Below are 23,579 nucleotides of genomic sequence, written 5' to 3' on the forward strand. Positions count from 1 at the left end.
ATGGGTGTGCAAAGAGTGAACCCTTCTATGGAATTTGACCTCTGACCCAGTGGTAGGGGTAGAGATTAGTGTGTATGAAGGACTGTGCCCTTATATGGTTTTTAGCAGAGACCTAAACATGTCCTATATAAGCTGTGTTGATGTACAGAGAGACAGAGTGGCCATCGGGCTGGGTCACTCTCCAAGCTGCTGCAGAGCTTGTAATTGATGCTGAATTCTTTGATGTAATAAACTTTTATAATCAAGAACAGTGTCAAGCGGATTTCTTCTCAACACATCATCGCAGCATTATCGTTCGGACACCACAATCCTTAGCCAGCAGTTTCAAATAAGACTCAATGTCGCCCGCTCTGGCCCCAGGGATGCACTTAACTATGGCCGCTGGCTTCGCTAAATTCACGTTTCTCAAAATGGAGCTGCCAATGATCAGAGTTGGTTTCTCAGCGGGTGTGTCGCTGAGTGGGGAAAATCTGTTAGAAATGTGAACAGGTTGATGGTGCCCCGTGGACTTTGAATGCTTACGACTATTCCTCCTTCGGACAGTCACCCTAGTAGACCCTAGTCAGGCTACAGTAGGGCTGGACAATAAAACAATATCAATAATTATCGATTTTTTTTTTTCAATAACAATAATAAATGTTCAATAAATATTCAATAAATGTTTGATTTTATTCACTTTTTTATACACGAATTAGGACTTAATTTTTTAATAAGATGTGTAAGACATGCCCCCCCCCCCACATTTCAAAATCGATGTTTTGTCCCCTTCACTTTTTTCAGGCGATTTCGGAGTTGGCTCATAGCAGGTGCGGTTTGAGTGACTAGTCAATCAATCACACTCTGTATCAGGCATGATTAAAGTTGAAACGCGGACAAAAAACATGTAGCCTAACGTTAGGCCTCTAGAAAAAGTCCGACACCACACAAAAGTGGTGCTGAAAACTCAAGGGAGGAAAAAAAGAGTTCACTCGAGGCTGGTGCAGCGGGTTGATATTACAGACTTTTCTTTTGTGCTGCTGTTACTTGCCTGAAGACAGTAGTGAGGACGCATGCAGCAGAGTAACGCAAATTTGCAAAATGAATAAATAAAATAAACAAAGTCATTGGCACATTTTCATGATCCTTTTTTAAAACTTTTACTCTTTACTCTAGGATTTTCTTTAGGCCAGTAATCAGTTTTTAATTGCGCTACATTTTCGTTGATACCTTCATAATTTAACCAGTCTGTAATATGCATCCGGCCTCATTAACCGAAATGAGCGGTCAGCCAGGCTGTGTGCAGTTACGCAGAAGAGCGCTGATGTCGGGTGCTTGTCACAGTCACAGAGCTGGGCAGATGCAAACATTTAGAAAATCAGGCAAGTCTTTTCATTTTAAGGCTTTATTGTTCTACTAATACGACTGAAATCTAGTGAGAGCACACCATGGCACTGCTGGCCGTGTTGGAAAGCTTCATGCGTCGCTCTTTAACAAACCGGTAAAAAGTACTTTCACTTTCCATTAACGGCGCATTTAAAGCGTATTCTTTGCAGAGCAAACGTAGACTTCACTCTGTAACATCTAAGCCAGATGATCACCAGATTGACTCTGATATATTAACAGTATCCTGTTGTTGAAAAGAGCATCGCTTTCTTTTGATAGACATTAGCCTGTTATTTCACATAAGTTAGGCTACTATTTGTTTTAGCGCTGTCCGACGGTGAGTCCGTAAACAGAATGTTGCAGGTGAAACTAATCATGGCTTTCACTCAGCAGCTTCCCGCTGTTATTAACTCACGCAGAGAGAGAGAGAGAGAAAATATGGTGGATAAAACAGTCCTGTTGGGCTTTATGCATGACGCGCAGCTTCCTCTGTATGTAGGTTTACCTGCTTCAACAATGAGCTGCTGCATGTTACTGCCACAATAAAAGCTAAATTAATCAACAAGCACAGCAAATTGCATTTCCAGAAATAACCCTGTTGCTCAGCTGTTTCTAACCTGATGAACAGCAGATTAAATGTTTTATTAAATATATTATACTTTTACTTGAGTAGGTTTGTCATTTTTTTCTTTTACTTAGATTGAATTTTTATGGGATTAATTGTACTTTTTCTTGAGTAGAGATTTTGAGTAGCTACCCAACACTGGCCAGCGGCACCACTACTAGCTCTGATATGGTGAACATGCAACAGACAGCAGAGATGAGGGCAATAGCAGAACTTTAGGAGAGTAAGAGAGGAGTTTCTAGTTTTGAAAATGTATTTTAAAGGCTCATTTAGTTGTACTGTAATTGCATAAAATTCTCAAGAATGCAGGAATAAAGGTCTCTGAAGACCCAGAGGCCCCAGCAAATGCTTTGTCTGGAGAGTGGGCTGACCAGGGACAAACTCCTGGGCCATTTGTTTGTGCCTGTCCTTGACCTTAAAACCCTGTGTCCTGAGGTGTGTATGTGTCTCTGCTACGTGTCCATAAACAATTTAAAAGTAGTCAAAATTGTCACACAGAGACGAGCATCCTGCAGTATTTTAAGAGGAAGAGGTCAGAGGTCACAGGAGTAGGAGTAGAAAAAACAAAGTAGGATGAGCTTGTAAGTTGTATGGATAGCTACTAGACATACTGTATATTCTAATATTCACATAGTAAAAGATTTTGTTAGGCCATTGGCATGTCATCAGAGTTTGCATTGAAGACAGTTCTGTGTTCACAAACATTTGTTACAGGGAGAGTCAGGGCCAAGTTAGATACAGGAAATATCACAGACAGCTCACAAGTCTAACATTAGGATAACTAAATACATTTGTACTGTGGCTAGCTACATTAACTAGCAGCTGTTCCATGGTTTTTATGGTATGTAGTCGGTTTTGTTCAAGTTATATTAAACTGCACCAGAGTTTTCATAATCTCCCCTCTCCATTCTATTCTCCATCTTCTGTCACTGCAAATACCCTCTTTGAGCCACACTAATAAATACATTCTGTTTTCAAAAGTCATTAGAAATGAAAAAAAAAATCGGGGGGGAATGCACCCGAACCCCCCCAGCCCTTCTGCATCCCCCCCAGGTTCAAAGTCGCTCCTATGCCCCTGGTTTAAACCACAATTAACCATCAGGTTCCTTTAACTTTAACTCAGGAGCAAAAATCAGCCTTTAAATCAGAAAGAAATAACGGTTTGATACTTCTCGTGATAATTATCGATATTGAAAAATATGACACTTTTTATCGTGATAACATTTTTGGGCATTTCGTCCAGCCCTAGGCTACAGCTGAATGCCCAGCAAAAACCCTAAAATGTTTGGCTAAAAATAAAAATGATTGCATGTAATGTGAGCAGTCAAACAGCTACCAAGGCCCCGAAGAATTGTGCTGAAGGTATAGAAAATAATGCAGTAAGTGGCTTGTTTTTCCATAACTTCTGTCTGAATTGTATCGACATGAATCTGTGCAATATCTGTGGAGCTGTATGAGCCATCAGTTTAATTTAGTACTGCAGAAATGATTGGTTATGATGGTCATAAATCACTGTTTCAAGTTTCCATATTCCTGGAAGGTTTTGATGACCTTCTTTTGCATACTACACAAGGTCTCAAAACACGACTCAATCTTTACCAAAATGTTATCTTTTATTAAGCTCATTGGACTCCAGAATATGCACACACATTTGCATAACAAGTGCCTATGTCACCATTAATTGGTTTTTATTTGCATAAATCACAGTATGTCAAAACACATTTGCTAGAACCTTCCTTTGCTCCATATATTATGTATTATTTAACATGAAGTGTATTTGATTACAACTACTTACTATCCCTTTAAATCAAATATATTGTGACATAGCTTTATACACATTTCTTGATTAAGCAGACAATTTAAAGCAAATGTGTTGCGACGTAGAATTTCCATGCAGGAATTTGCACACAGTCTTTGGTAGAGTCAATGTAAGTTTAAAATAGCATAAGGGCTTTTTTGTAATACATTGTCATACAGTATTGTGACATTGGAACCTAAATGCAAGGGTTGTTATAGGGATTTTATGCAAATACATTTGTCACACAAAACTTTTGTTACTAAAATCTGCATGAGCTCTTGTTGTCTTTTCATTTTTGAAAATGCATAATTACTGCCACAATGAAAAGGTGTAAGGAAAACTTCACTGACAATTTTAGTGTATTCCTAAACACAACACTGTCGTAATGATAATGAAACTGAATGTAAAATGACATTTTTTATGACAAAATTTTTCATGGCCATTTTTATACTGTTGCCAGATTTCCAAAAAGAAGCTTGGTGTAATCCTGTCATGAAATCAGGGCACAATTCAAATTCAACTGCAAAGGTCCAAATTGCAGTAATTTTTTTAGATTAAGAGTTTGTAAGTGAAAAGTCTATTTCACATTCAATTTTATTATCTCATCACCCAACACAAGAAAGTGCATAACATTCCCTGGTGCAAAAACACAATGTGCAACAAATATGTGGGTTAATTTTTCATTTAAACAACAATATTGTTGCCTAATTTGTCTATTGTTTCTTAATTGATTAAAGTGCAATTAATTTATTTCAGAATAATGCATTTTAATTGGAGCAAGTTCATGCACGTTATGGCCTGGTTTCAGCTGCAAGCTTGTGCTCTATTCATCTATCATACACACAGGCTGCCTTGATGAGGAGAGTGTCCATTAATTGTTCCTGTCACTGCAGAGGCTTCCTGAGGAACCACAGAGATGTGGTTCAACCTCTCCTCTCTCATGTGTACGCCTCCATCCTTCTGTCCTTTTTTCAGATTAGTCCATCTGTAATCTGGCAGCTATTTATCTGTGACAATGAGTAGAATTTTATACCTCTCTTGTTGATGGTTGTACCCGAGAGGACCACTGCATACTGTATCAACCACACAGCAACCTGTACCCTGAAAAACTGCCGAGACACCATATAAAAATGCAACACATTCAATAAGACCACTCCAAACCATAAGCTGGATTCAAACCCTGGCTGCGGAAAATCACTTGGATTGGCATGTCGACTTGAGAAACAGTCAAACACAGACACAGGCACTTACTAGATCCGGGTCCCTCTCTACCTAAAGGCGCGTGCCTCCCCTCCTAACACAGGAACAGACCCCTGCCGGCTATCTTCACTGCCAGGAACACTAAAAGTAGCGAATAGCACCCTCCCACCACAGCCACAGACTAAAGTAGTTTAGTCTCTCTATCAGCCAAATTGGGCCGTTCAAAACACTCCCTTTATCACTGCATGATCCTGCCCACCCCCTAACACAGGTGATGGTAATCAGTCTTCATTACAATATGATGTGCTTACAAGTTTAATGGAACTCTGTCCACCAACTGTCTGTCATTTAAACTTGACAACTATCACGCTACATGATTGCAACCTGTCTGAAATTGACTTGAGGTGGTCACGTAGATCTTTTTTCTCTTCTTCTCCACCTCTCCTTTTCATTCTCTGCATCTTCCTGTAGCAGCAGAGTTGTGTGCTGCGATGCACTCACGGTACAATGGCTCTCTGCTAATCCAGCCTACCAACCCTGAGCAGAGAGCCCCAATAGCTTTCATCCAGCGCCAAACCACATCCCAGCTCATAATTAACCTCAAACCCACCCGACCTCTCAAACTTACTTTAATTAACAGGGCAATTTTGATTCCCAAAGTCAGACATAATCCATCAACTAGAAGTAGAGAAATCTGACTAAATCCTAAAGGTATTGATTTATTAATGGCATCCTTTGACTGATTTCCAGGTCATAGGCTGCTGTATAGAGAAGCGAGGAGACAAGGACACATAATGAGCACTTGAAAGAAGTCAATAAGTTAATTCTTTAAGTCTCCTCCAGAAGTGTATATGACATAGGGATGTAAGCAGATGCTGTTACATCTGTTTCCTTAGGTTAGGTTAGGTTTCCTTAGTTTTCCTAATTTTGGTGATTTTTAGCCACGCTAGCAGCAAGGCTCTAAGGAGAAGGAAGCTGTAACTGACCTCATTGGTGAGTACAGAAACTCAATTAGAACTTTTAGCATTTGTGTTGATTTGAATTGGTACAGCTAGTTGAAACTAGCTTAGAATTTAATTAAAGCTGTGGACAATAGACTTGAATGTTGGGAGGCGTTAACCTTGCATGAGCTGTGTCTCTGCACTTAAGAGCTTGTCACTACAGCATCAGGCCCCATTCGAACAAAGACAAAGGAAGTCTCTGTGCAGGAGTCCAGAAGCTACATCCCCTTCCACCCATTGTAGCAGTGTGCCTTACTTCCATCACTGTCAGGACATCTGATTGGATAAGGCAGGGTACATATGCATATGTGCATATCAAGATGCTGATCAGACAGCATGGGTATTGCACAGGTGTGCCTTAAGTGTGAAGTTTCACTGTATTGATTGTGAACTGTGGAATGATGGTCCATCATTCCACAGGTCATTCATCATTCCAGATGCTTAAGGCTGCCACTGGTGTTATGTGACGGCTCTCCCTCTGTTGATCAGTGCTGGCTTCTCTCAGGTTTTTCCACGACTGCATCTTTTTCTGCACAAGGCAATGCCAACCCATTAAAAAGGGGTAACAAAGTTACCATAGGAACAGGGAAGAGCATTGCCCACTGTGTCTTGAGGCTTGAGTCACCATAATGGGCACTAACTATAAAAGTGTATTTTAATCACACAGAGGTCTTGCAGTGATGGAGAGCAGCAGTAAATGTCAGCAGAGAGCCTGTTGGACGCAGATTCCCCACACTTGCTGCTGAGTTATCATCACCAATTGCTCTTAAGACAATCCTTATCACTGTCACAAGGCACTTTGTCCAAACAAGATCATGTTATGCTATGCTTCCCTCTGGAAGTGTGCAGCCATTAGTGGTTCCTAATATGAACATAGTTTGACTGTAATGCTTGTTACAGACGACTTTCAACACCACTCCAAGCGAATGTTGCATGTGTAAATAAGCTATTGTTTGTTCACCATATCAACTTAAAAAGTGTGTGTATGTATGTATATTTCAATGTTGTGTTCACTACTTGGGAAAAAAGTCAGTTATTACAGGTTTACTTAAGTCAAACATTTGCAGTTATTCTGCAGACTGTATACTATCAATTGAATTGGACTCTTGTTCTGTCTCCTTATTTTCTCTCCTCCTCTTTCCAACCTCCCCTCTCCTGTTTTTTTGTGTCCATTTCTTCCCTCTCAGGTTATACCCCCGCCATGCCAGCGCCATGAACAACCTCGGCACTCTAACTCGCAACCCAGAGGAGGCTGAGCGCTACTACAGGAGAGCACTGGACACAAACCCTCAGCATAACCGAGCTCTGTTTAACCTTGGAAACCTCCTCAAGTAAGACACACTCACATTTAAAAGCTATTGGAGAACAGCTGTACGGTGATAGCACCCACTTTTGATCACACGATACTGCTTTACCGTCACTTTGTGAAATGTGACAGAAACGAAAGACACTATCCACATCTGGAGACTTTGCAGAAATCATGTTAACATCTTTCTAGTGGAAAGAAAGTATTTTTTCAGCTCTCCAAAGAGCTCCCAAAAGTGGCCCTAACAGCTGGTGACATTCTTAATGTTCTTACAACAACTTCTTAAGTATATTTTCTCCCCCTCAGCTCCCAAGAATGATCACAACAACAGAAAAAACATCTTTAATTGTTAAGCTGTTCAATTGTATCAGTGCATCTGTCCCCATACTGTTATTATGGAAAAAAACAAGAGCACTTATGGACCAGATATAGAGGACATCCTTCGTAGAATTGCCCATCCTGAATTGTCATGATGACAAGAGCCTAGCGTTAGCTACTGGTGCTGCTCCTAGGTATAACATTTAGTAGCACTGTGTCCAAAGATGGTTACAAAATGCGACTGTTGCAGCCTGTGGTGATGATGATGATGATGAGGAGGAGGATGGAACGTAGGAAAAAACCTGTATATGTCAGTGTCTCCCTAGAAATATCAGACCTGGGTTGGAAAGTCAACTCTCTGCCTAGTACATTTTTGTTGTGGATTGCTTTCAGGTCACCCACATAGTTTTCAATCAACAAACCATTGTTAAACTCATTGACCATGATTCATTGCACTACTGAACCGGGGCGGCTGTGGCTCAGGAGGTAGAGCGGGTTGGCCGTTAATCGGAAGGTTCAATCCCTGGCTCCCCCTGGTTGCATGTCGAAGTGTCCTTGGGCAAGATACTGAACCCCAAATTGCCCCTGGCAGCTGTTCCGCCAGTGTATGAGTGTGAATGTTAGTTTCCGTTTGAGCACTTAGGCTCAGTGTATGAATGTGTGTGACTGGTGAATGCAGATGTAGTGTAAAAGCGCTTTGAGTGGTCAAAAAGAAAGGCGCTATACAAGTACAGAGCATTTACATTGGAGTCATGGTCTGTCAATGTGGACACAAACAGAATTAAGAGAAATGTTAAAACATAAAACATAGCTGGAAATAAATGGTCAGAGGCTGTCGGGCCTAAAAAATAATGCAACACTTGTGATGACACCGCCACTGTAATCAGACCAGCTGTTTATACAGCTGGGGAGTCTTTTGTTTGGTCGGTCAAACAGCATAGACTGACCTGAGCTCTGCTGGCACTAATAGAAAATTACATCAATATTTGCAGTTGAAACGAAGTCCATTATTATGGCTCAGACCACCTCTGTGTTATCAGTGGAGCTGTGAGAACAAACACACCATCGATCCACTGCTGCAAGCCCACAACAGCACTGTGTGTTTGTTTGTCCATGTGTTGATTTGTGTACAATTGCTAATTTTGCTTCTGTTGATGATGATGTTGATTATGACAGCGGTGAAGATGATGATAATGATGACTATAATAATATAACTCCTACTGATGATTATGATGATAATGGTGATGAGAGTATGCTATTATAGCTTCTACTAATCAGGATGATTGTAAGAAATATTGCTGCTATAGTCAGGGGAAAGCTAGTACTGACAATGATTTGTTTTAGGACAACCTGAGACCACGATCGAATTTCTGCTAATGATGATAATAAATGAAGCATAGCGTTAGTTCAGGGAGGCAACAAAGTCCAGCTCAGCTCACAGCTGATAACTCTGTTAGCATTCATTGGCAAATTCCATACAAGGCGCCTTATTTAAGCTGCTATAGCCTGCCTGCCCTTGCTGCTTCCTCTGCAAGCAGCTTGTAATCTGCCGCCACCATCCACCACTCCATTGCAGGCCGTATCTGATTAGTCATGTCTTTCTGTACTTACAGTCTGGCTGAGTGGCCACTCTACCGAAACGGCACTTTTGTCTGTCACAGAAGCTAAAGCTGCAGCCCAGTCCTCGGTTCTTATCCTGCCAACCTATCAGCTGCCTTTAACACAGTCAATCACAGGATCCTGTTACCCGCACTCTCAGCAACAGGCATCTCGAGTAAAGCACTCCTGTGGTTTGAATCCTGGCTCTCGGAGTTCCTACAATGTTTTGGGGCAAGGATAATTATCTTCTTCCCACTCAATCTCCACAGGGGTTCCCCAACTCTCGGTGCTAGGTCCCCTTCTCAATTTACACCACCTCACCCCAGTACGCACGGCTTCTCTTACCACTGCTACACAGATGATTACGCAACTCTACCTATCCTTCCTGCCGACGATCCCACCATCTCAGCGCGTCTCTCGGACATATCTGCATGGATGAAGTCTCGCCATCTTCAACTAAACCTCTCTAAGACTGAACTCTTGGTCATTCCAGCCAAGCAATCTATCCACCACAACAACAAACTACAAATTTGCTCCCCAACCATCACTCCAACCAAGGTGGTAAGAAACTAGGGTGTCATGATTGATGACCAGCTGTCCTTTTCAGACCATGTTGCTGCTGTCTCTTGGTTGTGCCGCTTTGCTCTATACAACATAAGAAAAATCCGGTCCCATCTTACACTGTTAAAAAAAAAGGTGAAAAATAGGAAATATTCCGGCAGCTGGGGCGCCAGAAAAATACCGTTAAATAACAGTAAATAACTAACTCGTAAAAGTACGGTAATATTCCATGATGACAATACAGTACAGTTGTAACTTTCTTTTTACAAAAAATATTTTGGGGCTTTTAATGTTTATTGAAGAACATATACACCTGTAAAAACAATTAAATTACCAATAAATACAGTTGAACACCGCTATAATACAAATCATTTGTGGAAGTTTTATTATATAATTTTACATAAAAATCTTGTAAATGTAATCAATGTTTAATCTAAAAAAATGATGACTCGCAAACAATAGATTTTCCATTTAAAAAAGGTCAAAATACTGTTCTTAAACTGGTAATCAGCTTTTAGGATTGTGTCCATTGGAATTTTTGACCATTCTTGTAGAAGCGCATCTGTGAGGTCAGGCACAGAATGCCTGTCTTTGCCTTACAGCTCAGCTCTCTTTTCGTCACAACGGTGCGGTAAAGCGAGTGCTCTGATTCTCCGGCCAATCTCCTGCTCCAGTCTCCCCTCACTCGTGATCAAGACCCCGAGGTACTTGAACTCCTTCACTTGGGGTAAGGACTCATTCCCTACCTGGAGTTGGCACTCCACCGGTTTCCTGCTGAGAACCATGGCCACAGAGTTAAAGGTGCTAATCCTCATCTCAACCACTTCGCGGCTGCGAACCAATCCAGAGCTGAAGGTCACGGACCAATGATGCCATCAGGACCACATCATCCGCAAAAAGCAGTGGCGAGATCCCAAGTCCACCGAACCGCAGCCCCTCCTCGCCACGACTACGTCTCGATATCCTGTCCATGAATATCACAAACAGGATTGGTGACAAAGCGCAGCCCTGGTGAAGGCTAACCCTCACCTGGAAAGAGTCTGACTTACTGCCGAGTACTCGGACACAGCTCTCACTTTGGATGTACAGGGATTGGATAGCCCTGAGAAGGGCCCCCCTCACCCCATACTCCCACAGCACCTCCCACAGTATCTCCTGGGGGACCCAATCATACGCCTTCTCCAGATCTACAAAGCACATGTAGACTGGATGGGCCCACTCCAGGATCCTTGTGAGAGTTCCATTCCAGCACCTTAGAGTAGACTTTACCGGGGAGGCTGAGAAGTGTGATACCTCTGTAATTGGCACCCACAGTTCACAATCAATACAGTGAAACTTCACACTTAAGGCACACCTGTGCAATACCCATGCTGTCTGATCAGCATCTTGATATGCACATATGCACATGTACCCTGCCTTATCCAATCAGATGTCCTGACAGTGATGGAAGTAAGGCACACTGCTACAATGGGTGGAAGGGGATGTAACTTCTGGACTCCTGCACAGAGACTTCCTTTGTCTTTGAACAGGGGAACCACCACCCCAGTCTGCCACTCCTTGGGCACTGTACCCGACTTCCACGCAATGTTAAAGAGACGTGTCATCCAAGACAGCCCCTCCACACCCAAAGCTTTTAGCATTTCTGGGCAGATCTCATCAATCCCTGGGGCTTTGCCACTGTGGAGTTGTTTGACTACCTCAGTGACTTCCACCAGGGAAATTGACGAGAAACCCCCATCAGCCTCCAGCTCTGCCTCTACTAGAGTAAATGCAGGTTTTACAAGAGGAAAGATTTGCATAAATAATATATAACTAAATAAAACACAGGTAAAACAAAATAACTTCACTAAGACAAGACACAACAGATAATGCTATTTTTTTTATAGAATAAATGAATATTAATTTCTATAGATGTTGCAGATTTAGATTCTGATTCTAAAAAGTGATGAAATATTTAAAACAAATGAAAGTCTTGTAAGATGATTTAACACCTGGGATGTCAGAAACTTGTCGTCAGTCGGATTTAGGAGTTCCTCAAAGTGTTCCTTCCACCGCCCAATTACCTCCCCAGTTGAGGTCAACAGGGTCCCATCCTTACTGTACACAGCTTGGACGGTTCCCCGCTTCCCCCTCCTGAGATGGCGGACAGTTCTCCAGAAACACTTTGGTGCCGACTGAAAGTCCTTCTCCATGTCTTCTCCGAACTTCTCCCACACCCGCTGCTTTGCATCTGCCACAGCAGAGGCACAAACACCCACTCAGGTTCAGATCAGGGGGGCCGTTCCTCCCAATCACGCCTTTCCAGGTATCTCCATCATTACCCACATGCGCATTGAAGTCTCCCAGCAGAACTGTGGAGTCCCCTACTGGAGCCCCATACAGAACTCCATTCAGGAGATTTCCATCCAAGAAGGCCAAATACTCTACACTGCTGTTTGGTGCATATGCACAAACAACAGTCAGAGTTTTCCCCCCCACTACCCGAAGGCGTAGGGAGGCAACCCTCTAGTTCACCGGAGTAAACTCCAACGTAGCGGCGCTCAGCTGGGACTTGTGAGTATCCCCACACCTGCCTGGCGCCTCACACCTTGAGCAACTCCAGAGAAGAATAGTGTCCATCCCCTATGAAGGAGTACAGTTCCAGAACCAAGACTGTGCGTGGAGGTCAGCCCCACCAGATCTAATCGGTAGTGCTCCATCTCCCGCACAAGTTCCGGCTCCTTCCCCCACAGAGAGGTGACGTTCCACGTCCCCAGAGCCAGCCTCTGCCACCCGGGTCTGGTCCGTCAAGGTACCGACCCCTGTGGATCTTCCGATGGATTGTGGCTGTTTTCAGTTATCAAATGCTTGTAGACATTATAGACTTATTAAAATAACATTTATTCAATGTTTTTATTTCCAAATTCCATATTCCAAATACCCATAATTATAGGAGATATGTATCAATTAACAAGCAAATCTATGTCAAATTACAGAACACATGTTTTTGTTACGGTTAACTGTTACTAATTGTACCAAGTTTAAGAAATGTTTTTACAGTATTAAACTTAAATTTAACAGTGTCTTAAATAAGACAAATAATATTTGTGAAAATACAATCCTGAATGTATTGGAACAGTTTTTTTACATCAAAAAAAATGATTTAATATTTTCTTTAAAATAACATGAATGTTATTGTTATTCACAGCTACAGGTTTTTCATGTTATTTTTTTTGTTTTGCAATTTTTTGATATTTTCATGTAGTTCAAAAATACAGGAAAAAATCTGTAAAATAAAAAGCAATAAAACTGTAAAATTACAATTTTTTTTTACAGTGTACTCAGTATGTCACCCAGCTTCTGATACAGGCCACGGTTATCTCTCACCTCGACTATTACAATTCCGTCCTAGTGGGTCTTCCAGCTTGTGCGGTGAAACCCCTACAAATGATTCAGAACGCAGCAGCACGTCTGGTTTTTGATCAGCCCAAAAGGACTCATGTCACTCCATTACTGTGTGACCTCCACTGGCTACCCATGGCCTCCTGAATCAAATTCACCCTTCATACAAAGCAATCTGGTGGAACGAGCTACCACATGCCATCAGAGCAGAGGTGTCTCTCTAACTTCAAGAAGCTCTTCAAAACTCATCTCTTCCGAGAACACTTTCTCTTATACACCTCTAACCCTTAACCTCTAACATGGACTTCCTGTGCTCTTCTTTTTCTATCCCCTTCTAATTCTCTTATATCGATTGCACTTTTTTGTTAACTCTCCCATTGATGCCGTAATGTATGTGCTATTAGCGCTTACTAGTGTTTATTGCTTACTAGTATGTGTTGTCAGTTGTAGATCTCGTGCTGTATTGATGCTCTGTTGATGGTTGTAAGTTGTTCCTCAAATGTAAGTCGCTTTGGATAAAATCCTCTGCCAAATGAGTAAATGTAATGCAATTTATTAATGCCTGCTCTGTTCTGTACCCTGGGTGGTCTTTACTGCTGGTCTCCGCCTCAAGCTTGCCATGTATACACACGGATGGGTAGGGAGTTGTCTAATGGCTAATGATATTGTTGATGGAAACGATGATGATGATGAACATATGATGACAGGGCTGTTGATGATGATCAGGATGATGATGATGCTGTGTTCCAGGTCCCAGGGGAAGGAGAAAGAGGCTGAGACTTTGCTGAAGGACTCCATACGTTATGGTCCACATTTCGCTGATGCTTATTCTAGTCTGGCATCACTCTATGCTGAGCAGGTGAAACAACGCATTCATACATATAAATTAGTAGCACATTTGACTTATGTGCCTGAAGGCGGGTTGTAACTTATCACTACTTCATAACTCCTGAATTAAATTAACTTAATATGTAGCTGGCTAATCTGTTTGGCAGTTGCACAAACTACAGCTTCCTGTAACCATGGTCTAGTTCGTGTCTTGTATTCATTCTATCTTTATTCTCCCACAGAAACGCTTTGCTGAAGCCAATGAAGTGTATCTGAAAGGAATAGAGAACTGTCCAGACAGCTCTGACCTGCATAATAACTACGGAGTGTTTCTGGTGGATACGGGTGAGTTGAACCAAGCAGCTCTCTGGCCCCAGGGCTGGTGGGTAAACTCAGGCTCCCTTTAACACCATAGCCTTATAATGCATAGATATACACAGGTTTACAGTAATATTCAACCACTTCCTACATACCTCATAGTTTTTTTAAAGGACTGTGCTGTTTTTTAATCCTAATTTAATCTTAACTGCTGATTTGGCCCATTAATAGTAAAGTGCATATTTTGTTAAGCATTGCTGATGTTTTTAAAATGTTCTACCTTTCAGGGAGCCACTGATTTCAGTGAACTTCAGTTCAGTTCAGGATATTACATTATACAAATCAACTTGTTACCAGAGAACTAAAACTGGCTGCAGAGATCTAATCTGTCAGAGCCAACAATTAGTCTGCACGATGTTTTGCCAAAATTAGATTATCAAAAAATTCCTAAAAGAGGTCAACAAAACAGAACTGAACTGAAAATACATTGTTTTGTTGAGGTCAGTTCATCCAATTCAGTTCTGACTTCTGACCTCAACAAAGACAAAACTGACATAACTAATGACAGGAGGGGAAGATATATAATGGCAGGTCAAACTATTTAGCATACACAAGAGGTGAACAAAACACAATCACTCTCTTAACTACAAATACTCACTACATAGACAATTTACAAACAAAAGGCTCTCTCCCCAAAATCCCCGTGCTGGGGCAGGGTCAGGTCGCCCACTAATCAGAAGCTTGGTAGTTCAATCCCCAGCTACCACAGTCTGCATGTCGAGGTGTTTTTGAGCAAGGTGCTGAACCCCAAAGTATTCCAATGATTAGTTCCTTTCTGATGCGCAGTCTGCACCTCTGCCATGAGTTTGTCAATGTGTGTGAACAGGTGAATGTGACATGACACATTCACCCATTCACCAATTCAGTACAGACCCATTGTATCAGTGAGTCTTTTACATTGAGGGGACCAGCACCTCAAAAGAAAGAAAATTATTTCAATGCAGCTTAAAGATGACATAACAAGTGCCCTCCTTCTAGAAATGATGCATGTCAAAAAATGATAATAAACCTAAATGCAAAATCAAACTGTGTTGGTTGTTTAATTAAAGTTAAATTGAGGGTAATTAGAATTTACATCACAAGGTGTTTTATTAAATATTAAATATTTTAGCATAGAGGTCATAGTTGGTGATGGTTTTTACTGTACAAAGAAATTAGAAAAACCTCTAAATATGATGTAGTGCAACATTATCTTTAACTATGACCTTAATAATAAACATATCATAACACACATGTTCTACAATGTCAGCAAAAAGTAAACCTTATAAACCCTGTAAAGTAGAGTTTATGGCAGAATTGAAATTGAATTGCATTAGGTATGGGTGTTCCTAATAAAGTGGCCACAGAGTGGACATGCTTGTTGAAAAGTCTGTTGCTGTTTTTTATCACAATATCCAGTTTTACTTTCCAGCAAGATAGCATGTGATTATAATGCTTTGTGTCCACAGACTCTAAATCTTCCAAAGACAAAGCTACCTAACACACCACCAAGCAACAGCCTGTGCTCCCAAGTATACTTCAGTCAGAAGAGACTAACTGGATTATTTAGTGTACATGTAGGCAACAGGAGCTTTTATGGAGGAAGTCACATGTCTCATCTCCTTGTAGATTAGACAGGATGCAGGTGGTGTCTGTGTTCCAGGTCAGCTCTCTGTTAGGGTTAGAAAGAGGCATTTGAGTGTCAGGTGAACTGTGATATATCAGTGCTGTTGGTCCTAGCAAATATGTTTATTATGACAAGTTGCTCAGTTTGCTTTGGTCGTTCCTCAGTCATGGAAACTGACCTGTTTAGACTAATAGGGCCATATTTTAATTGCTCAGTAACAACTAGTGCAACAGTTATCCAACATGTCCTTATAAACAACCAGAATATCAAGTTATACATGTCTGACGTGTGTGGAATTGTATGTTATTTAATGACGGTAAATACAGTAGATGGCTGTATGTGATGACACTGCACTCTGATGCAGCACTTCTCAAATCAGAGGCAGCAGAGACTTAATGAACTGAAGGAGAAACTTTGCATACAGTAGGCTGTAAATCAGCTATGGACAACCATTTATTCATTTATAGATAAATGCAGCTTGATTTACTGACATTCCTGCTTTAACCACATGAAATGTTATTTTTATAGTTATGCCAATTTAACCACAGGAAAGAACCAAACTGTCAGAGCACTGCTTCTGCTGGTCATTGTGCCGCCATAAATATAGAACCCGTAGAGGCTACTTAGGGTCACTTTTAGTTTTACTCTGACTTTAGATTAATGTACTTTGAATTTGAAATTTGTGGGTTTCAAATAATAGTCTTATATTATAATAAAAGCTTCCATAATAAATGAGCAGTAGATGGTATTCAATTTGGAAATTCTGGTCACATACATTTAATAGATGGTCTTCCACCATTCCTTCCATCTGCCTCCTGCCTCACTACCTCACCTTTGTTTTTTTCTATACCTATCTCTATCATCTTTCTTTCCCTGCTGTACATGTTTCTTATCTTTTTCCTGATTTCTCTACCACTCTTGTCCCATTCCTTGATGCCTTTTCTCTGTCCACCCGCTTCTTTTCCTTCCTCTTTGTCTTTGCTCTCTTCTCTCCTCAAGGAGAAGGTGAGCTGGCAGCTGCTCACTACCAGCAAGCTGTTAGACTCAAACCAGCACACTACGTTGCCATGGTGAACCTGGGCCGCCTGCTCCGATCCTCCAATGAGAACAAAGAAGCCGAGTCTTGGTACAAGAGGTGAAGAAAGGATCCTATTTTAGCAGCAGCTTAAGTCAGGTTTCTACTCAGGGTGACCTGGAGCAAAAATATTTATAAGCCCAGAAGATTGACCTTCTCATCTAACTCCTGGCAAGAAAGCAAAGATGTTTATTTCCTAAAATGTTGGAGTCGGGAAATTTACAGAGTTGTTAATGTGTTGTACTTTCGAACCCCGCTTTATTTTTTATCTTAGCATCAATTAATTATCTATTGATTAATTTTGAGACAGAGACACAAATAGACTAGTTCTGTATGTAAAATTTACTCATTCACTACTCACTACAAAACATATACTCGGTAGGATTTTGGATAATTATGATATAATTATATAATATGAATTGAGTCACCCAACAACATGTTGTGGGATTATTAGCAGAAAGACGTGTACATGCCATGGGCACTATATTTTGTTCCTGAAATTAAATGGCGAAGGGTAAATGTAGTGCACTAAATAGTAAAGAAGGAGAATTTTTTGGACACCGCATAAGTCTTTCTCAATCTGTGTTCTGTACTTCTGTTCTGTTCTGTTGTGAGCCAGGCATCTTGTGACCTTTGACCTTTGCCTACAGGGCGCTGCAGGTGACGAGGAAGGTGGACATTTTGACTCCACTTGGAGCTCTGTACTACAACACAGGACGCTACGAGGAGGCCCTGCAGGTGTACAGAGAGGCAACTTCCCTGCAGCCAGACAGTACCGACATCTGGTTGGCTCTGGTGAATAGACACACACACACACACACACACTCATTGAATGATGGAATGCCAGGACATCTGGGTGTGTGTTTGCTGCCACATCCTGGACAGTCACCAAAACAACATCTGTCTGGCCACACACATTTTGCCAAATCCTGAAAAACCTGTTTCTCTTGTTCCACACACACTGTATATCTGTCCCAGGCTCAGGTTTTAGCCATGGCAGGTCGTCCCAAAGAGGCTGAGAAGATGACCCTTGACATCATATCCAGAGAAGGCAGCTGTATCGAATGTTACCGCCTCCTGTCCGCAATCTACAGCAAGCGTGGCAACTACACAGAGGTGTGTGTGTGTGTGTGTGACAGTAAATGTGTGTGTGTGTGCGTGCGTCTAATCGCCTTGGTGTCTGTTGCAGTCAGGAATGATCAACTCTCAGCAGGAGATGTTTTCCCCTCCAACAGTTACTGTGGAAACTGATCACCTCTGCTATACATCAGACCAGCAGCCATTTGCTGGCAAGCAGCTGCCACTCATCCTCCCACTCTGTTCTATCACCAGCATCAGCACTTGTGCTTGTCTGTCTTTCACTTTCCCTGCGACCCATTTTCACAGTAAATATGTGAATAAGACTGAGTCAAGAGTGTTCACAAGTCAGTACGATAAAATGCCAGCACGCATTCTAAAATCCAGTGTAGTATTGGTGAACATTATTGTCACTATTGCCCAGTAATGCTTTCATAGCAGAAATGGAGGAGCTACTGTGCGTACAACTGACCAGAATTTACACAGTATATAAGTGTAGTCCAAGAAATAACAACAAGACCAATGAAAACTACTTCACATTATAACCAAAATCAATCCGGACTGGACCATTTGTTACTAAAATAATGTAAGAATATATTTTCTTGTGTTTGAGCTGTGTCAGTGTGATTGGACTTGCCTAAGTGTACGTGTATGTACAATATGTGACATATGTTGAAAATCTGATGCTACGCATAGCCACCTGTCTGTAAGTGTGAGCACATTACACACCCATAAGGGTTTAATGAAGCAGCATAAAACTGAAATACTCAAGTAAGGTACAAGGGCTTTGAAATTATACTTGAGGGCATTGACTTTGGCAGTGACTGAGTCATGAAGGTGAGTGGGAGGCACACATACAAAGGCCCGGGGGAAACGGGATGGTCGACAGGTATGCACATTACGGTGGTAGCTAGCTAGCTAAATGCTAAAAACACTCTGGGTAGTCCAAGCACGACTTGACGGCTCCCAACTCCAATCCCCCAAACTCCCACCCCCCTACAAATCTACGCCAATCGAACACAAGAAACCTGAAATGAACATAGCAGCAACCAATGAACGCCCCTAATCCGTGTGTTACACGATTTTAGATCCCTGGTTACAGTGAGAACCAATTTCAGTGCGACACACAACAAAAAACATAGCAATATCGTACGGAATACGTTTACCTGCCAATGTGGCGAGTAGTCTTCCAACATTTAGCCGCCAAACGGAAAATCTACCCGCATTTGGTGCTTGGTGGGTGTTAATTGCCAGCCCTGGCTGAGACTGCTCTTAAGGTGTGTTCACACTGAAAGCGAAGTTAATATTCGCCTCGCTTTACTCGCGCGAGTTTGAACAACTGGACATTTTGGGTGTTCACACACAACGCGAAGTAAATAAACACAACTTGCGAATACAGCTATATGAACCCAAAGTAAACTTTTGCTGTGATTTACAATAAACGGATCAAACTGTTGCTACAATATGATTCCGATTTGTAAGACATATCAATTCATGCTTTCTCAGGTCTGTCAGCAAGACAGCAGGACAACAACTTTTAAAATGTTTGTACAACAACAAGTACAACGATAGCTGGAATAAAGTGACAGACACACATTTTCTGAACTCACCAGGTAGTTCCAACTTCCTCGCTGTTGTCGCCACTACACTTGCTTTCTTTTCTCCAAGTAATGTCCAGCTTTGTCCAGTTTATATAAATATGAAGTAGCAGTCCAGCAGAACTCTGGTGCCATCTGACGCTAACAACAACAGTGGAACCGGATGTTCACGGAAGCTAGCTGCGGAGAAGTGCGTGTGAAGATAAATCAAGTTGTAATCCCAAAAACTAAAGTAAAAAGCTAATTTAAAAGCAGTTAACTCTGAGCTCCTCCCGCGGGTAAACGGCGTAGTTGTCAGAGCAGAATCCAGACCGACTACGGGTGTTTATTTCTTCAAAAACTGCAGCACTGCTCCCCGTACACTATCCCGTTCTTTAGCAGCTCTCCGTTGGCCAGCGGATTGTCATTACACCGCTCGCCAGGTCCTCTCCAAACAACGCTCCGAAGCCACCGGTGACTTTTGGACAATCTTTCGCAAAATCGCACCAAGCAAATTTCTCGCCCATGTTGAAAAATTTTAACTTGCGCGAACCAGTGAACACCTCTTTCATGCCTCTCAGAGCGAATTCGCAGGAATTTGCGTCTTTGCATTGACTTTGTATGTAATCAAGCCGCCCAAAACGCTGGATTCACTTTCAGTGTGAACACACCTTTACTCAGCACAGAGAGACAGGAATACATTATCGTGCTCTTCATCTCCGTACTCTGTCTGTCTGGCTAGCTCTTCTTTAATTCAGTTTAGACTTATCATATCATCTGCTTTTTCTCCTTCCTCCATCCCTCTCTCCTTCAGACGTCTTCATGGTTTGTGTAGCAGATAGTGAAGGGGGCTTTTAGTGATGTCTGGTCTAAACCAGCAGTGAATCTTAACCCGTCATGCCAGGAAGTACACTCAAACAGCAAGTTTCTTTTTCTGTGTATACTAATTTCTGTGTGTTAGCCTGTACTTAGTGTGTGTGTCTGTGCCAGGCTCTGGATGCTCTGGACAGGGCACTGCAGCAGAACCCCAGTGATCTAACAGTGAGAGCAGAGCTGTATTTCTCCAAAGGAAACCAGCTCAGAGAGATGAACCAGCTGGACCGAGCCTTTGAGGTACTTCTCTCTTCTTCTCCTCCTTCTCCCCCCTCCCTCTCTCTCTCTGCATGCTGGCGGTTTGGTGGTGGAGAGCGGGTGAGTGTGGCTGAGAGTTGCGTGATTTCAAACTTTTGTATTTTTCTCGTCCTGTATTCACTGTATGAGTGTTTTGTAGCTGTTGTTCTTAGTGTTAGTGTAGCTTGGTGTGTGTTTGCTTTGTGTTTGGTGGGCGGCAGACCGTGTTTCATGGCGCAGATGGTGTCCTCTGAGATGCCGTTCCTGTCTCTGAGGCATGGAGTATGGGTCCAGCTCAACCCATCTGTTCCCGATACAGACTTTATTATTCCCATCATGAAGGGCAATTTATTTGAGAAGCTTGCACACACACACGCGCGTGCACACAAAAAAAATCTGTTGTATCTAATGCATGTAAATATTAGTACTAGTATTGAAGTACAAGAAGCAAGACAGTTGCATGCCTTTATAGTCACATTATATATATATAAAGCTTTTGATGATAAAGATGTGGTGACAACAACTTCGCAGGGGGGGCCCTATTTGATTTTTTTGTCATTGAGCCCAAAATTCCTGGAGGCACTGGAGCGAGAGCTGCAGTGCTTCAGGAAGCTAGGGAGTGGCTTTAGGACTGTGGGTTTGGACTATAAGAGCAATAAACTTAAACATGTCCAGTCTTTCAGGAGACAGGTGTTCATGTCTCTGAACTGTCAGTCACAGACGCTGGACGATGCCTTAAGTCTAAAACACGGGGAAGGACAGTAGGCCTACAAAGGTGTATGCCAGTACAGGCAGCATGAATCGTTCTGAGTGTGGGGATGTAACGTTACTGCACAAGAGGACAGCATGTCCTCATAGGCCAAAGGAGGGCCGCTCCGAGCCAGAGGCCGGATCGGCCGCTAAACACAGGAGGGTGCGCGTACTGCTGGATTGGCGGACCGTGTCTTGCGCTGACTGGGCCTGAGACAGGAGAGGGATACAGCTTTTAGTTGCCACCTTCAAAACAGAAAATACGGGTTGCCTGCCGCAGCGGGGGCCACACTCCTCAGGGGCCCAGCAACCACAGCCCCGATGGTGGTGGTAAATCATAACTTAAAACATGTTTTCAGGAAAGTCTCTCTCTGTCACAACTCAACAGACTAGTGGTCATATTGTCATAGCTGAATACACAGCTACGACAATAATATACATAGGCCAACAATGTGTGACAGCGACAATACAAAAAATAGGATGTGAACTGTATTTTGTTAACTTATTAAATCAACATCTCCATAACTAATTAACTGTAAACAGGCTAAAACAAATGTTTTGATACGATTTTGCAAGGGATTTTCCATGAACATCATGAAGATCAGTGGATTAGAAGTAGTAGGCCTTGTGTGCAGTATTGGAGCATGTTGCGCCTACATCCTTTTATAAATGTTTTTTTGTTCTTTTCTCTTTAAGACTCATGCAGCACTGAGTAGCTGGTTGTCTTTCAAACAGCTACAGTAAAACTAACTGAACAGGACTTCTCAAAGTTGAGAGTGATCAAGAGCTCCTAATGAGCTCCACACCTGTTCTTGCAGTCACTGTGTTGGTCGTTCTGGAAAATATCCTTTCCACATAACCAGTGGATGCTGCGATGCTTATGATGTGGCTGTTGATGGACAGGGTAAATAATTGCAAATGAACTTGAGTAATTGTAAAGGGTGGTGTAAACACAGATTTTGGCTAAAATATCTACAAACATTTCTCAATTAATTTATTACCATTTTTATGATTGGTCAGTAAATATATTTATGTATTTATTTATTCAGCCTTATTTATTGTTAATTCTACTGAAGGATGCAATTCTGTAGATTGGTTAAGCATAACCTATATCTCTCTCTTTTCTCTTATTAAATGAATGCTTATGTGTCTGACTGTATACCTCAACTTTAAAAATCAAATCAATGGCAGTGAGTATTACCCAGTCAGGGGTAGAAAAGAACAAGTCTTCTCAGAATGTGGGTGGGATGATTTGACTGGGACGCTGCATTAAAGACAACTCGGAAATACGGGACAAAACGCACCCCGATATTGATTCAAAACGGAACACGCTAGTTAGTTCTCAAATACGGGCCGATTCCGTATTTTAAGGTGGCAACCCTAGATACAGCGGGCAGGCAGACAGTCAGATTGGGGAACAGTAAGCTGATTCAGGCAGAGAGGCAGTAACAGGTTAACAGGGTTACAGCAGAAAAAAGGAAAGGAGCATAGAAAGTTATCGGACAGAGTGGAGAGGGTAGCATGAAAGAGCCGGTGTTCTGACAATATATGCTGCCTTGTCAAAAATGCTACCATAGCACTAATTGATGGCAGAGTCTATCAAGTCACTCTGCCCTATCGAAAAATGCCACCACATGTGTTCCCATTTCTAATCCCATAAGATATCTTCTGTTTTTTTATGATATTATAACATCATTTCAGGGGTAGCGTATTCTGACAGACTAATATCCCCTATCAAATAATCCTCCCACTGCAGAATCATTTTGTATCGCACCACTACTCACTCCATGTGTAGCTACCGTAAAGAGATGTGGAGCATCTTGAAATAGGCTACTATATTAAGCCATGTTTAGATGCCATGTAAGATATCAGGGGTAGCGTATTCTGATAGACTAATAATGATTATATTTTGATATTGCTGATGATCAGCCACTGTCTCAACAGCATGGCCAACAGCAAGGTTGCACGGATTTATGGCCGTGGAAACAGACCACACTTGTGGGTCATGTGCATGCGCAGAGTAGCAC

The 23,579-nt window shown here is 41.9% G+C and overlaps 1 protein-coding gene across 1 annotated transcript; it reads left to right on the forward strand.

Annotated features, from left to right (window-relative positions):
• Positions 1–1,424: 1,424 nt before the first annotated feature.
• LOC119915364 (protein O-mannosyl-transferase TMTC1-like) lies at positions 1,425–20,805 on the forward strand (the record flags this gene model as incomplete). The annotated part of the gene is made up of 8 exons (XM_038734886.1): positions 1,425–1,477; positions 7,174–7,317; positions 13,902–14,010; positions 14,222–14,324; positions 16,963–17,098; positions 17,689–17,833; positions 18,017–18,154; positions 20,683–20,805. Coding segments are annotated over exons 1-8 (951 nt in total), but the record flags the coding sequence as incomplete, so codon positions are not given.
• Between the last annotated feature and the right edge of the window lie 2,774 nt (positions 20,806–23,579).

The sequence above is a fragment of the Micropterus salmoides genome, unplaced genomic scaffold, assembly GCF_014851395.1.
Source record: "Micropterus salmoides isolate LMB-PRFRI ecotype aquatic unplaced genomic scaffold, ASM1485139v1 Ms_hic_scaffold_209, whole genome shotgun sequence".
NCBI classification, from domain to species: Eukaryota; Metazoa; Chordata; class Actinopteri; order Centrarchiformes; family Centrarchidae; genus Micropterus; species Micropterus salmoides.